The 16,002-nt window shown below is 53.7% G+C and overlaps 1 protein-coding gene across 3 annotated transcripts in view; it reads left to right on the top strand.

Moving 5' to 3' along the window:
• PLEKHM3 (pleckstrin homology domain containing M3) overlaps positions 1-16,002 on the top strand; it is a 243,684-nt gene that overhangs the window by 163,048 nt on the left and 64,634 nt on the right. For 2 of the 3 annotated variants that reach the window (XM_080667585.1, XM_080667584.1), the window contains exon 8: positions 21-1,220. The exons of the other annotated variant lie outside the window; for it this stretch is intronic. In XM_080667585.1, coding sequence (XP_080523711.1) covers positions 21-198 — 178 coding nt within the window. In that variant the 3' untranslated portion in view covers positions 199-1,220. Of the gene's footprint in view, positions 1-20; positions 1,221-16,002 lie in introns of those variants that run through there. 3 annotated transcript variants of the gene reach the window in all.

Below are 16,002 nucleotides of genomic sequence, written 5' to 3'. Positions count from 1 at the left end.
TCCCTGGTTGGCTTTTGCAGGTGTGACAGTTGTGGCGCCGTGTTCCATTCCGAGTGCAAGGAGAAGTCTGTGCCCTGCCCGAGGTGTGTCCGCCGGGAGCTGCAGAAGAAGCAGAAGTCGTTCTGGCGGAGGCTGAACGTGGATGAGAGCCTGGAGGAGGCTTGTAGCATGTTCGAGTTGTCCTACCCGAACACCTGACCGGGCGGGGCCCAAGGTCAGGGTGACCTCTCCGTGACCCACTGGCCCAGAGGCTTCCTGGGAGCCAGTCAGGCCCCTTTCAAAGAAGAGTGCGTCTTGTCTCCAGCTGGACATAGATACATATTTACCCATCTATATGCACACACACACACCTGTATGGATGTTCTGTGAACGCCCATGTCTGAAAGGTCCATTGGAGCCTCTGTGGCTCAAAAAGCTACCAACAGCCACTTACACTCAGCCATGAACTTCAGCTGCTCGCTCCCAGGCAAAACGTGGTTTACACGCAATGCTTTACACTGGGGACTGTTTTCTTTTTTGTTTGTTTGTTTGTTTTGCTTGTTCTTTTGGCCGTCGGGCCACGTTATTACACAGGGCCCAGAAGGAAGTAGTATTACACAGAACAGCAGGATTGGGCTACTTTTGTGTTATTTTTAGCCTTCCTAGCCGACGAGGCAGGCACCCAGCACCCCCTATTTCCCAAGTTAGGCTTCTAAACCCAGGAGTGACTTTGGATCCTCCAGGACCCGGCATCCTAGCCTCGGCTCTTCCCCAGAGGTGGGGGTCCCCTATGCTGTGCCCAAAGGCTTGGAAATTAGGAGTGCAAGCTCCCCCCTGAGAGAAAATATGCAGCCCTAAGTGATTGGAGAGCTAATCCTGGTTTTGAAGTCCATGTCAGAAAAGCTTTTTCCTTGACAAAGAAGAGACCTCGACGGCCAATTACTGCCGTGGTTGCTCTGTTTGCTGGTACGAACCCGCCTCGCCTGGTGAGGCCGCAGCTGCCACAGTCCCAGGTTGTCCCCGCAGCTCTCCCGTGAGCAGCTCTCCGGGTGCAGGGGTGACGTGTATGACATGTTAACGGGGCTGGCTGGGGAAATTCCCGAGGGCTGTTGTTGGTACGTTGGTGTGTAGACTGGTAGATGTAGAGTGCATGCATTCCAGCAGACGGTCTGCAGTTTCTTTCCACAGAATCCTGTGTGGGCAACTCCTCCCTGTTCCCTGTAAATGCTTTGTTTCTCGTTCTTCATTGCACTTCATTTTGACCTTTGTCAAGTTAACCACTTCTACTTTCATCTTTTCTTAATCTTAAAAAAAATTCACAGGAACCTGGAACTTCAAAATACCAACCTTAGACTATTAAGAAAACACCAAACTTATAAATATAATGAACGAATTCAATCTAATGTCATTTAAATGCACACATATATACGTATATAATTGCCATCTTAAAGGAAAATGAAAAGTGCTGAAATGAAACGATAGGAAGAAGGACTATAACGTCGCTTGGCCGCCTGGCGGGGGAGAGTCCTCCCACTGCAGTGCCCACGTAGGGAGCCCGAAGCGGCGGGCACGAGGGCCCTGGACGCCATGGCTCCCTTCCTTCCTGCTCACCTCTTCCCAGGACAGAAAAACACGCTTATACCGAAACGATGGTACATTTAACCCCACCACCTTGCTCCCCCCAGGCCCCAGCTCAGGACCCCTCTGCCCATTTAAGGACGTGCTGTTTCCCACTGACTTTGGTGCAGAATGTTAGGTGTCAGCATTTCGCCTCCCAACCCGTGCCAGTCCCCTTGGCCCCGGACCACATTTCCCCTTAACAGCTCAGCGCTACGCACGCGTTTGCTCTCTGATCACACAGTAGCTGTATCCAAGGCATGAGACTTGTTAAGAGGCGGGGCCCCTTCACCAGACGCCTGGCGGTGCCTTTTACTCTTGAAGAGCAGGTTGGCTCCCCCACTGCAGTTACAGAGAAAGAAAACGGGTGGAAATCTCAGCAAGCGCTTGGCAAACAGGCAAACAAATCCGATCGTCTCCTCTTGCCTCCTCCCCTTCGTGAGACAGAGTTTATATTTTTCAGCTCAAAGAAGATAGCCGATCAGGATCTTTCACAGGAGAATTATGGACCTGCTTATTACAAAGCAGATGTGCTCCGTGGCAAAGTGCCTTTTCCCTCGCCCGTCCGTCCCCGTCCCCGCAGCTCCTCCTGCCTCAGCTATAATTAATGCATAATTAATGCATCTGCGACTCCAGCTGTCAGCGGGCGACCCGCACAGTGAGCTCGCAGACCTGAGTGAGGGCCTCTCCTCTCCCTCCTCGAGTGTTTGCCCCGTGCACAGCACTTCCTGTCCCACCTCCCGGCACCCAGGGTCAGCCCTGCCGCCAGGCGCCAGGCCAGGCGCGTGGGGGTAAAACCCTGGGCCCCTGTTCTAAAGGCCTTTGTTGCCGCAGGGCCAGCTCCGAGGGCCCTGCTCAACGTCCGCAGCCCCTGTGAACTGGGGAGCTTTCTGCTCACATCGTTTTCTGCTTATTTTCAAAAGGAAAAAAAATAGATGTGCTATCGCCACCCAGAACTGGCACCGCCTCGCAGGCGCTCTGTTTTCTCTCCGTTCTGTGCGTCTCTGACAGCCTGGCCGGTGCCCGCGCAGCCTGCACTATGCTCGCAGCCACCACCACCACGCCTGCCAGGCCAGCGCCGAGCCGGCTTGGGCGCTGGGTCTGCCCCGAGAATTCAAAATTGCTGTTTTCGGCCCAGAACGCCTTGGCGCACGTGAACGCCCCTGCTGTTTCCGGCTCTCACCAGCCGCGGGGTGGACGGCGCGGGCATTGTTCCACTGCTTAGAAACTGTGGACACAAAAGCAGACCTGTGACCACCACCGCGTCCCCCACGCCGACGCCCGCCTTTCCTTCCCAGCTGAGCCCACGAGAAGATGGCAATGCGTCTCCCAGAGCTGGCGGCCCCCTCGGGACCCTCTTGTCGCTGGAAAGGCCCATCCCGGCCGTAGGGCTCGGGGAGCTCCCTCCTCCCAGCGCCAGAAACCCAGTGTGAGGCCGTCCAACCCCGGGGAGCGCTGGCACCTACCCCCGCAGCACAGGAGCCAGCTCCTAAAATAGCCCTCACTGCGCGGCTGCACGAGGCCACGCGGTGCTTAAAACGCAGTCAACTGGAATGCGACGCGTGTTCTTTCCAGGCCTGCCTTTTCCCACACTTCAAAGCCTCTTTACATGAAAACCACGTAAACACGCGTGCCCCCGTGCTTCGCTGCCTTCCGGGGACCGTGTCACAGCCCTTTTCATGTCTGCGGCGCTGACGGCCGCTCTTTCCGGGAGCTGTACTATTTGATTAGCTGAGACGGGAACACCCTTTGATTGTTCAGGACCAGGCCTCCCCAGAAAGGCTAGCGCTGGCCCCTGGGACTTGGGGCTCCCAACCAGCTCAGCGGTGCCCGTCCGCCTCCGGCAAAGGGGCTGCGTGCGCCCGGGTTTCCCCCCCGCTGCGTGCGGACCGAGGCCCTGGCATCACTGGCTGTGGCAAGCAGCCTTTGCTGAGCTGGAGAGAGTCCCTGGGACCGGACCCGGACCGGCCTCTGTGCTTGTCCCTGTATGTGCGCACCGAACGTTCTCACCGGAGAGTTTCCTCCCGGGCCGCCTTGGAAAGGCTTGGCTTCCAAACCTCTGGGTTTGTTCTCTACCCCCTGGCCGGAAAGGCCGTGTGAACTACTGTCAGGGTGGGAACCGCGGGATGCCACGCGGACCGCTCTGCAAAGGGCGCCACCCTAGGAAGCCCAGGTACATTCTGCCCTGATTTAGCTAAAGCTGCTGCTGCTGCTGCTGCTGCTGTTCGTGTCGGGCCGAATGACTCATGGCCCCCGAGCTGCCCACTTCACGGGAGTAGCCGGATATGAAGTAACCCTTCCACTCCTGCTCTAATGCTGCCTGGAGTCCGCACAAAGGCTCCTTTATTTCATACTTTCCTTCTCCCAGGGAAGAGCCATGCATGCCGTTTCCCCCTTTCGTCCTGGAGTCCTCTGTCTCACTACTTTTCTTACTTGGAGATAATGTGAAAAAGTAGAGGTTTGGGGGCAAGGCTGGCAGGAGCGAACACCTCCCTCCGCAGCGTGGATGGCGCCGTTAGAAGCTCGTACTCTTCTCCTCTCCATGGTACTTGCTCAAGCCTGGCGTTAGGGGCCCCCGAGCGCTCCTCGGACCGAGCCCTTCACCCCAATCAAGCGGAACTAACTGCTTGGGGTTGAACCCAGTGGTGGGTGAACAAGCCCCATGCAGTTCATGGAAACAGACAGCTGTTGACTGCTCTGGTGTGGGACAGTATATGGACAGTTAGTCCAGCGCCCAGCAGCCTTCTTATTGGTAATTCTAATTTCACTGTATTCAACTATCTCTAACCTGAGGGGTTTCGTGTGTGTTAGTGAGATTTTACCTTAGCAGGTAAAATCCAAGTCACTGTTAAACTCTAGGTAAACGTCAAAAGGAATGTGTGAAATACCCCACCCCTCAGCACCCCTGTTCCAAGTTGTTGTCAGGGGTTTTATTTAAAATGGGTTCCAAGAGACCGTGATTGTGGCGCTTGCCTGATGAAGGGGCCTGGGTGTGGGAGGAGGCATGGCTAAACTCCTGCTAAGCTCAACCGAGTAGACAACTGCCATTTCGCTTTGGTTCGTCCCTTTGGAAAGAGAGCTGTCTCACCCTACCCTGGTGGTCGGCAAATTGCGGCTCGCGAGCCACATGTGGCTCTTTGGCCCCTTGAGTGTGGCTCTTCCACAAAATACCACAGCCTGGGCGAGTCTATTTAGAAGAAGTGGCATTCGAAGAAGTTTAAAAAATTTGGCTCTCAAAAGAAATTTCAACCGTTGTACTGTTGATATTTGGCTCTGTTGACTAATGAGTTTGCCGACCACTGTGCCTAGCCGGTTTGGCTCAGTGGATAGAGCGGTGGCCTGCAGACTGAAGGGTCCCGGGTTCAATTCCAGTCAAGGGCACATGCCAGGGTTGCAGGCTCAATCCCCGGTAGGGGGCGTGCAGGAGGCAGCTGATCAGTGATCCTCTCTCATCATTGATATTTCTATCTCTCCCACTTCCTTCCTCTCTGAAATCAATAAAAATATATTGGAGGGAAAGAAGGAGGGAAGGAAGGAAGGAAGGAAGGAAGGAAGGAAGGAAGGAAGGAAGGAGTCTTGTTAGCAAGACCAGGAGGGAAGCCAGTAGTTGCAGGTAGAAGGTCAGGTGCCCACAGCAGCTCAGCCCAGAGCAGCGTCCTTCCTGCTGGCTCTAGGGCTGCAGACCAGCCACCCTCCCTGCCCTGACCCTCCTGCCCCCCATCCTGAGCCCCAGCCTAGATTCGGCCTCATGGCTAGTACCCCAGCTAGTGCACAGCTGGGCCCGTGGCTCCTCCACACTGGCCACCCATTCCTTCCCCTGTAGGAGTGCCTTATAGAACCGCCCAGTGCTTCTAGCCCATCTGACCCCGTGAAGCCTGCAGGGCCCGCTGCCTGAACATGGATCCCATTGCTCCTGCCCTGCTGGCTGCTCTTCACACAGATCCCTCAGAGCCTGCACACACCATCGCACGTCTGACCTTTCACCTTCGTTAACCTGGTGCCTTATGCTCACGAGCGAAAAGGATTCATGTCAGAAACACACGGTTACAGCAGCATGGCAGAAACGTTGGCTTCTTAGCTCTACTCAACCAGGAAACCCAAGAGATACAAACCACATAATGTTTTAACGTTATCTGATGCTGCTTCTTAAATCACTCCGTTTGTTTGCTTGCTCTCATTAACCAAACTCAGGGGAATGTCACCATGTCACCAAGGCCAATGGGGAGAGAAATCAAACCAGCTATCCAGATTTGAATCTGGGAAGTCAGTGAACTTGGCCTTTTCCAGGTTAAGAAGTTACATAAACATGAGGATTTTTTTTCTTTATATAGAGGTTGGTTATTTTGCCACCCGTTTTCCAGTGAGAAGTGGGAAGCCTCTCGGGGAAATGGTGATAAAAATGTGTCTGTGTGGGTCAGGCAGGCCACTGAGCTATTGTTACATTGGGCTTTCACTGCTGGAGGCCTCGGTTCTGCTTTTGGTCAGCTATCAGCATCCTATTGGATAGCCAGTGGCCTGCTGCAGAAAATGTACGAGAAAAAACCTGTCTTGCAGGGAGGGTGAGAAGGGAAACGCAGGGCTGCAGAGGAAGAGTGCTGAGCAAGGCGCACGGAGGGCCTGCACGCTGGCTCTCTCGCTCCTGGGTCAGAACTGTCATTGCCCCTCAGTTCTGCTCGGGCACCACAGAACTGACTGCAATTTGGGGTTGGGCTATTGTATCACTCTGTGCTGAGCGATGTGTAATAGCTGATGTGCTAACTTACATAGGCGTTGTTTCTGTTTTCTGGATTTCACTGCCTTTTGTTTTGGTGTCTCTTATCCATATTTTTGTTTACATCAATTTTTTAAGTATCAGTAACTGTAATAATATGAAGTTGTATAATTGACAAAACCACTCGTTTTTATGGCTATCTGTTATATAATTTAAGTGCACCAGTTCCTAATGTATAAAGTTATTTCGCCCTCAATAAACAATGCAGAAAGGACTTCCTCTTCTCGTAACAACTTCATTAAATTAGTGTTTTAGGGGGAGCTGTACGGGGAGGGGGGGCGGGGGGTGGAAGCCCAGGATGAGCCCTGGGTGTTCATTCAAAGTCAAGATTTGAGCTTCATTGAACATGAGCTACTGGGACTTTAAAATATCTCTTACTATTGCTCTTACAGAGAGACTTGGGTTTTTTCTAAATTCGTCCATCTATAACATTCTCACCAGCCCTCCCCACGTCTATGGAAGCCATAGCATGACGTGTTTTAAATGCAGATATTGTGCTACGGGCCTTATTTTCCGATCAAATCCGCCAAAGCTCAGGCATGAAGTGTCCTGCTGCCAGAGCTCCCTGTCCCCAGACTCCCTTGCCCTGGTTTCCTCTCGCCTCTGCACTCCCCAAATCAGACGGACGAGTGCTGGGCAGGAGCACTCAGCGAGAGCCGTCCCGCAGACCCTATTGTGGGAGCCGAGAGTGAAAAGTAAAGAGGAGGTGTTTGTGTGCGAGAGCGGCCCTCTGGGAGGTGAGGCCCTCTGGGAGGTGAGGCCCTCTGGGAGGAGAGGCCCTCTGGGAGGTGAGGCCCTCTGGGAGGTGAGGCCCTCTGGGAGGTGAGGCCCTCTGGGAGGTGAGGCGTGATTAGAAAGGTCCGCCCTGCCTTGCCTGGACTGGCCCTCACCCTCCACCAGAAAGGCCATGGTTGCAACGGCTATCCACGAGGAACCTTCAAAAGCACCACTTAAACTCGCTTTCTCACAGAAAGACATTGGCGAGACCAGAAAAGGTGCTGCTGGTTAACCATTTACCAAAGGTGAGCCCTGAGCCTCACTCCCCAAGACACACCTAGACACATCCATGCCCGGCCGCCCCGCCTCCACCCGCCGGAAACCAACAGGGGCTCACACCCAGGCTGTCCAAGGAGCACCTGGACTTCATCCTCCCAGGAAACCTGACACAACCCACGATAAAGAGAAGCGAGTTAATGTTTCACTGAACTGAGCTAGACACTCGACGTAGTCAGAGCCCCAGTTCAGCTGGTTTGCAGGGCGAGTCTGCTTTGCCCCAGCTGTGGGAAGGAGTGGCTGGGTCACTCCGGCAAGTGTGGGCATTATCGCAGAGGAGACATGCAAAGGCGTTTCTGGGGGGTGGGGGAGGGGGGGAGAAACACTATGGTCTCCCCCACCCTCCGGAGATGGGATTTCAATCTCCCTTCATTGCCCCACCCCACCTGTCCTTTCCACAGTGGCTCGAGGTGGTGGACTGAATCAGTGGTTCCCATGTTAGAAACACAAGAAAAAAAAGCCAAACGTCAGGAACCCATCACAGACCACTGAATCCGACTCTCTCTGGAGGAGGCCCGAGTATCTGTACTTCTTAAGACTCCCTGAGCGATGCCCATGTGTTCCGAAAGTTAAGGACCACCGGGGCAAATGGAGCGAGGTGCCCTGAAATGGACTCTGGCCTGGCACCCTGGTGCCCACAGAGGGAAGGACGTCAAAGGGTGTGGAGGGAGGATGGTTGTCCCCTTCCCTTCCTCCTAGCAGAACAGTCCTTTGGAACTTGCTGCTCACGGACTGCAATCATTTCCATAAACCCTTACCTTTATATCCCTTTTATTTCCTTCCAGGGTGTGGTTAGTTTCCATTTAAGCAGCCTATACCTTCGCCAGACGGCCTGGTAAACAGACGTGGCCAGGTCACGGCCACAGGTGACTGAGCTGGCCTACGACGGGAGTCTGTGCCTCCCTTTCATTTTCCCGTGCTTCCTGGTTAGGCTGCAATTGTCCTCAACTGCATGCCTGGGAGCGTCCCAGCCAATGGACATGAACCTCATCCCCCTGGAGGAATGGAAAATCACTAGGTGCTTCTTGCCCAGAAAGGCCTGGAAACTTGAGGAAATCTTGAGCTGTGTCCAGATTTGCCTGGATTCAGTAGAAGAATGACTTTACAGTGAAGCAGAGTCATTCCAAACCCAGGCACCTACCGAACTGATGATTTTCAACCCCAACTGCCAGTTACAGGTGAATGGAAACGAAGACAGTTCTCACCCTCACGTCCCTTCATGACGTCAATACTGTAAGGATGACAATACTCACTGATGGGACACGTTTCCAAAGGGTTCAGGGTCTTAGAAATGATGTGATCTACATGCTCACAATGCCCACCACATGGGGAACGCCACAGCAGCAAAGCATGTATTTTGAATAAATAAACAAACAAACAAACAAACAAAATCATTCCAGGAAGTTGGCAGTGCCAAGAGGCAGGAAGGCACTAGACGTGACCTTGGGTCTACCAGGGTCTCACCTGAACTTGTTCTAAAGCATCATCATTAGAAACTACACTCCTGATTAGGAAAAAAAAAAGTTTTCCATATATTTTTATTATTACATTGAATTCTGATTGGGGACGACTCCTCCCCCAGGAGAACAAAGGCTGGGTGCGTCACACCCAGGAAGCCCCAGGCAAACACACCCAGCAGCAAGACCTCGTTCATTCTCCCGTTTGCACCCATTTCTTCACAGCCTGGGCAGGGAAGTCCAGCAGGAGAAATTCCGATTTGTGTGCACTGACTTCCAATTTACCTGGACAACAGGGAAACCCATGACTCCTCCACCTTTATTTCACACCCCTCCATTAAGGACTTTTGATTTTAAGCAAATCAGCTAGAGTTCACCAGTTCATACGCTGTTTCAGATGCTGCCATACACGCCCAGGCAGCTGTGGGCCAGGGAACATTCCTCCAGCTTTTGTCCCCACGCTCCCAGACAGACGGGTACAGAACCACTCTCAGGGACGCCCATGTTCTCCCAGTGCCGTCTGTTGTTCGGCAGCTGAAAAAGCTGCTATTAGCACCGTAATTTTTTCAAATGAACATTGAGCTAAATTATCTCAAACGTATAAAGGAACATCTCTCACTGTGTTATGGAAAATTGCCTTCCAAATTACAAGACTATACAAAGCACATATTAATTTGGGGCCCGAGGACATCCAAATTGCCTTCGCTCCCAGGCTGTATCGTGATGACACCCTCTTAATAATGTCAGGTTGCGAGGACGCAAGGTGTACGCCGTCAGGAAAATAGACCAGAAGCTTTCTCTGTGAGGATCGCCGCTCGCGCGCACAAGCCCAGCAGAGGTATTTTGCTCTGAGATTCAAGCCTTTTGCAGAGGAAATAAATTCCAATTGCACAGGCAGGGAAGTGAATTAGAATTCTAAACTGGGTCAACCTCCCCAAAGGGCTTTCTCGCTGCCACCCAGGAGGGAGGCACCCGAGGAAGCAGCCCCGCAGCCCCAGTGCCCAGCGGAGACGCCTGACAACTGTGTCTGGAAGGAGCACCCACTCCTGCATGTTCAAGGGGAAGGGGAGGGCAGGCACCAGCCGATAGAGCTTGCCAAGTGCCAGTACATGTAGTGAACACGTGTGGACATGCGGTCCGACATCAGCCCTGCCCAAATCGCCCCAGACCTGCCCCTCAGCACCCCGAGAGTCAGCTCATACAGCCCAGCCTGGGCGTTTGCAATGAGCATGACTAGATTTTGCCTGGTTTGTTCCACCTCCTCTTGTTTGTCAGTTTTCCACTTTGCAGAAATATCACAAAGCAAATCCCAGACATGACATTTATGCCCACGTGCTCCAGTATGCAGCTAAAGAAATGTTTATTTTTTGTTCATAGTCACAATGCCATCACACACCTAACAAAAGTAACAGCAATTCCTTGTTATCATCTGATGCTCAGTTCCAAACTAAAATGATCTCATTGTCTTAAAAAGGTCTTTTTTTGTATGTTTGTTATTGCAGTAGGACTTTCACAAAATAAATATAAGAATATGCGTGCCCCGCCTTGATAAATTGTAAATAAATTGGTGCCTCCCAGCTTCCCTCCCTCGTCATTACTATACAGGTGCCCACTTTTCCTTCAAAGGACAGTACCCCCCATTCCAGGGGGACCTGGTGGGCTGTCAATCAAAGTCCCCTTTCTTTTCGGACCCACAGCCGAAGCTGGGCCAGCAAGAATTTTAATCTAGAGGGAAGCACACACATTGATTGCAGCGTCTGAAGGGCTGTTAGTTCCTGCTCCCTGGAAACTCCCCTGAGCCCTGTTCTTTTATTGCTCAGATTCTATGAAGGAGGCAGCAAATGGCTCCTCTCAAGTTAAGAGCTGCTTTCTGACACAATGTCTTTCCCATGCAACGTCTTGCTGCAGTTTCTCCTGTCTCCCTGCATTTGCAACCTCATCCTGACCTAGGCACCCAGCAGACAGCCGCGTGAGCATGCCTGCCGGGCCGGGCCGTTCTGGCTGCGTATTCAGAAAGTAGTACCCCAGCTGGGAGAGGCACGGCAGGAGCTTGCCACATCCCCGCCGCCACGTAGCAAAGGGTGCGAATACCTGACTATTGAAAAGACTTGCTCCAGAAACAACTGGTTCCCGCAGATCTGAGTGGAGAGGACCATTTATTTGCAGACACGGCAGTTGCCCCCAGGGTCCCATCTGCTTCCTAGGGGTCCGTGTTCCTGAGCCAGCACCCTCATCCTTGTGGGCAGATCCCTCCATTCCTCACCCATCCCCCAAGAGGCCCTCACCAAAGACTTTAGAATTCTTTGTATATACACATAGATGATAGATAGATAGCTAGATAGATTATTGATTTCAGAGAGGAAGAGGGGGATAGAAACATCAATGATGAGAGAGAACCATTGACTGGCTGCCTCCTGCATGCCCCCACTGGGAATCGAGCCCGAAACCCGGGCACGTGCCCTCACGGGGAATCAAACTGTGACCTCCTGGTTCACAGGTCAATGCTAAACCACTGAGGCACACCAGGCAGGCAAGACTTTAGAATTATTGTTTCAGTTCTTTTGTGGGAGGACTATTTCACTTTAAAGTCTAAGATATTCTTTAACTAAAATTTAAAAGCCCAAGATTCTGTGAGATAGAAGGGCCCTCCCAAATAAAAGGCTGTCGAGATATTGTCTAGGAAATGCCGTTGAGTGCAGTGTTTGGCAGCTGGGCACATCACTGACCACCCTTTTTTAATCAGATATTAATGACTGTTTGATTAAGATTGTAATCTAATGAAGGCAGGAGCCTAAGATTATCTCTCACTATGGTCAAAACTTTCAACTTTAATTTCTCCTTAATAAAACTTCTGGTCTCTGGCCATGAAGAGACAGAGATCATGGAAGGAATGGAATTCCCTGCTGCACTGTGAACAGCGGTTCTCAAACTGTGGTCCCCGGAGCAGCGGCAGCAGCTGGGAAAGTGTTAAAAGGACACACTCTCGGGTCCCACCTAGACCCGGGGAGGGGCCCAGGGGTCTGTGTTCTAACACCTCCTCCCTCCCCACCCCGGGAATTCAGGGGTAGGCTGAAGTCGGGGGGGCCTACGGGTCACAGAAGAGGACTGCCTGTAGTTCAGCCCTCCCTGCCTCCCCCTTGAGTCAGCATTTTTGGGGAGGAGGCACTAAACACTCTGCTAGGTGCTGAGGTGCAGCGACAGCAAAGACGCAGCCCCTTCAGAAACACAGAAAGAGAACAGGGAGCTGCAGCCAGGGACAGCGCTGCTGCAGCCGCCAGGTCTGGCTCCCTTCCCTGACCCCCAGTCCCCCTTCCTGCTGGGTGCCCGCGGGCACGTTACTTAACCTCAGACATGAAGAGGCCTCAGCTCCCCCTTTCTGTCTCTGTGGGGATGGTGCTAGTTGTCCGGTCAGGGAGCTGCTGGGAGATTTCACTGGAGTAATGTGCACACGGCCCCGAGCACCAGGCCCGGCCCCCAGGGCGGAGATGTCAGGTCCTGCTGTTTTAGGGTGCAGAGGGAAGGACAAAAGAGGGTGTGCACTCTCACCTGACCAGGAAAGGCTTCTGGGAGAGGGCTCATTGGGGTTTTTTTTTGTTGTTTTTTAAAATATATATTTTTGTTGATTTCAAAGAAGAAGGGGGAGGGAGAGAGAGATAGAAACATCAATGATGAGAACTATTGATCAGCTGCCTCCTGCAAGCCGCAAATTGGGGGTCGAGCCCACAATTCAGGCATGTGCCCTTCACCAGGAATCAAACCGTGACCTCCTGGTTCATAGGTCAGCACTCAACCACTGAGCCACCCGGCCAGGCGAGAGGGCTCATTTGGGGTTGGTCTGGGCAGGTGGGTCATTCCATGTAAGGAGAGTCCAGGCTGGACCAGGTGGCTCTGAGCTCCCTGTAGGTCCCAGGTGACATTCTGGGGTTTCTCATGCATCCTCGTGGCCCCGAGAGCCCCCCAGCATTACTTGTCTGCCATGGTGTTCTGTCCCCCGTCCTGCCCACGTCCCCTGTAAGGCCACTGTAAAGGTCAGAAGCACTTTCTGCGGCTCCCAGATTCGGAAGGTGCGTCCCACACCACAAATGACGAGCCTTCTCCCTCTCGGGGTTCCTCCCCCCTCACTCAGCAATGTGGTTGAAATGGGGACTCACGAACCTCAGTGCCTGCCTTCAACCATCCTTTTTCTCAGAGCCTTTTCTCACCAGCCTCTCCCCGCCGTTTAGAGAATCACAGAATATCGGACGTTTCCCTGCCCTCACCCACCCATCCCACCCCCGGGACCCGGAGGCTGTCTGCAGCCAAGTCTCCATGCTTTTCCCCACAATAATAATTTTCTCCTTCACTTTTGTTATTTGTTTAGAAAGCCCAACGCAAACCCCAGCACTGCGCCCCGCTCTCCACCAGGAACCGGGCCTCCGGGCCACCTCCTCCTCCTCCTCCGCTTTTATTTCAGTGGCCCGCTGATTGGAAAAGAGCGGCCCCCTCCTCCCCCCAGCTCCACAATTGTCACCGCCAATTAGTGCATTGTCAGGCCGCACAATGGCGTTACTGTAGCCAGTGGAACCGGGCCTTTGTGCTTCTCCAGCCGGCCGTGGGGGCAGTCAAGTTTCATTTAGAGACCGAACACAGCGCCAGGAGGAAAACGCTGTCCGAATCGCAGAAAGAAAGAACAAGAAGAAAAGGGGAAGGTGAGGATGAAGATGAAGGAAAAGAAAGGCAGGCGGCAAATGTTGAAAAGAAGAGGAAAAAACCCTGCTATTCAGGAGTTAGCCCAGCTCCTGGAGGGGCCCAAGTGGCCGCTGCCCACTGCTGTCCCCTCCGAACACAAAAAAGGGCCCGGGCTTAACAGCAATTAGCGGCCTGATTGTGCTGGGACACTGTCTTCAGAGGGTTTTTCTAACTTTTCTATTTTTTCCCCGTCTTCACAAATGAAGGGGGTGGGAGGAGGAAGGTCGGGGCTGGGGAGGCAGGGGCCTGCCGGCCCTGACCCCCCCCCCCCCCAGCAGTCCGGGGTGGGGGGCATCCGCCTTCTCATGGACAGGTAGACTGCGTTTTATTCTCCAAAGCTCGTAACCAATTACAGAGCGTGGTTTTCCGTAGGAACGGGACCGAGGGTGCATTTTGGAGTCACTGTTGTATTCGCGTCAAGTACCTTTCGAGCAGCCTGGCCCTTTTTGCAGCCCGGACCATGCCCCTGGCGGCCAGGCCCTGCCACCGGCGCCCGCGGGCTGTGCGTCCAGGAGAATTTCTTCTCCGCGTAAACGGAACACTCCCGCGTAAGCACACGCAGACCCGAAAAGGCAGCCGTGGCTCCTGAGCTGGGGCTGGGTCCGCGCACCTGCCAGGGGGGAGCTCTTGGCGGCGTGTCCCTCCGCCTCCCTCCTCCCGGGCCCCTGAAATGATGGGCGGTGTTCCCTGCTTGTGGGCGCTCTGGGCTCAGGAAAGGACCCGGCACAGAAGCCATCCTGAACTTAGGCTGGTCTCCCACCTGGCTCCCACCTCACCCTCCATTTCCAGAAAGTGCAGGCTCACCACGTCAGACTGGCCACCGAGCAGAGGCCTGTGTTTGTTTAACAGGGTGGCCCCACGCGGCCAGTTCATCACCTGTAGCCACTTCACTGCATTCCTGGTATCTTTTATTTCCCTTCAAATGCGTTAAACATGCCCCCTCCCCCTCTCTCTGGGTCAGACCCGATACTAATTTTGTTTAAACAAATAAATGGAGGCATCAGTCCATGCACGGTTTAAATCAGCCTTGGGCAAACTACGGCCCGCGGGCCGGATCCAAATGTTCTATCCGGTTCTCTTGCTCTCCCCTCCTTTACTTTGAATTTATATTAGTTCACACAAACACTCCATCCATGCTTTTGTTCCGGCCCTCCGGTCCAGTTTAAGAACTCATTGTGGCCCTCGAGTCAAAAAGTTTGCCCACCCCTGGTTTAAATAGAATCGCCCTCGTTTTGGAAACTAGAGAGTCAGAATTTAGCCAGGACTGTCTCACAGTGAAGTGTAAGCAAAGGAAACTGGGGGCTGTTCCCAGGCCTTTGCTGGAGGGGATGGGGGTGGGCTAGGGCATCCAGGCATGTGAAGACCCGAGTTCTAATCTGCATCCCGCCAAAGGGGGAGGGGGGTCACTGTGCTGCCCTCAGGCATTGTCATGAGGGTCACAAGAGACGTCCTGTGAAAAGGGAGGGCCCCTGTCGCACCCCAGAGCTGGCACCCAACGCACACGGGCTTCTGTCCCTGCAGGAGGCTGTCACTTGGGCTCCTGGAGGCGCCCTACACGGTCGGTTTTCTTTCCCTGCTTGCTGTGCTGTGGGCTGTTCTGAGCTCTGGAGCCCTGGGTGGATGCCTTGTCACACGCTGGCTCCCTCCCCACAACACCACCCCCACAGAAGGGCAGTCTGGTTCAGTCAGGAAATGAAAAGTGAAACCCTAGGAAGGGCCCATGGAATGTCACCAATACCCAAGTCAGGAAATGCAATTCGAGGGATGCATCCACACAGTGAGACCGGCTTCCTCAGTGGTGTTCCTAGGACGAGGAGGGGGAGTGACTCTGATCCAGATCTAGGTTAGGGAAACATCTGCCGGGTGCAGGTGCAACGTCGGCACCTCCCATGTCCCCCCCCCCCCCCCCTCAGCTTGTGCTCGGGGCTGATGCAAAGGGGGAGGCACAGGAGACGGTCCCAGTGGGGCCGGCAAGTGAGACTTCAAGCCTGAAATAGTGAGTCCCGGAGTTCACCTCCACACGCCCCACCCCCGCCCGTTCGCTGTCCAATCAGTGTCCTGTCATCAAGTTCACCGCCTGCCTGTCGTTCGGAGTCCAATCCTCTCTGTCCACTGCCACTTCCCCTGCCCTTGTCCTCTCTCCAGGCCGTGCAATCGCTTCTTAACCAGCCTTCCTTCCAGGCCCTTCGGTGCTGCCCCCAACCTGGTCTTTGTCAAGTGCAAGCCTGCTCTTGCCTTAGCCTTCAAAACCTCGCCTACCTCTCTGTCACCTTCAGGACGCAGTCCACGCTCAAAGCATGGTTGGGAAGCCCTTGATGACACCACCCTACCTGGTCTTTAACTCCCTCTCCCGCCACCGGGTTGGTCCCGCGGGCATGCGACCCATGTGTTCACAAT

The sequence above is a fragment of the Plecotus auritus genome (assembly GCF_963455305.1).
Source record: "Plecotus auritus genome assembly, chromosome: 5".
Lineage (NCBI taxonomy): Eukaryota > Metazoa > Chordata > Mammalia > Chiroptera > Vespertilionidae > Plecotus > Plecotus auritus.
Note: the sequence above shows the minus strand (reverse complement) of the source record. Positions and strands in the feature narration are given on the sequence as shown.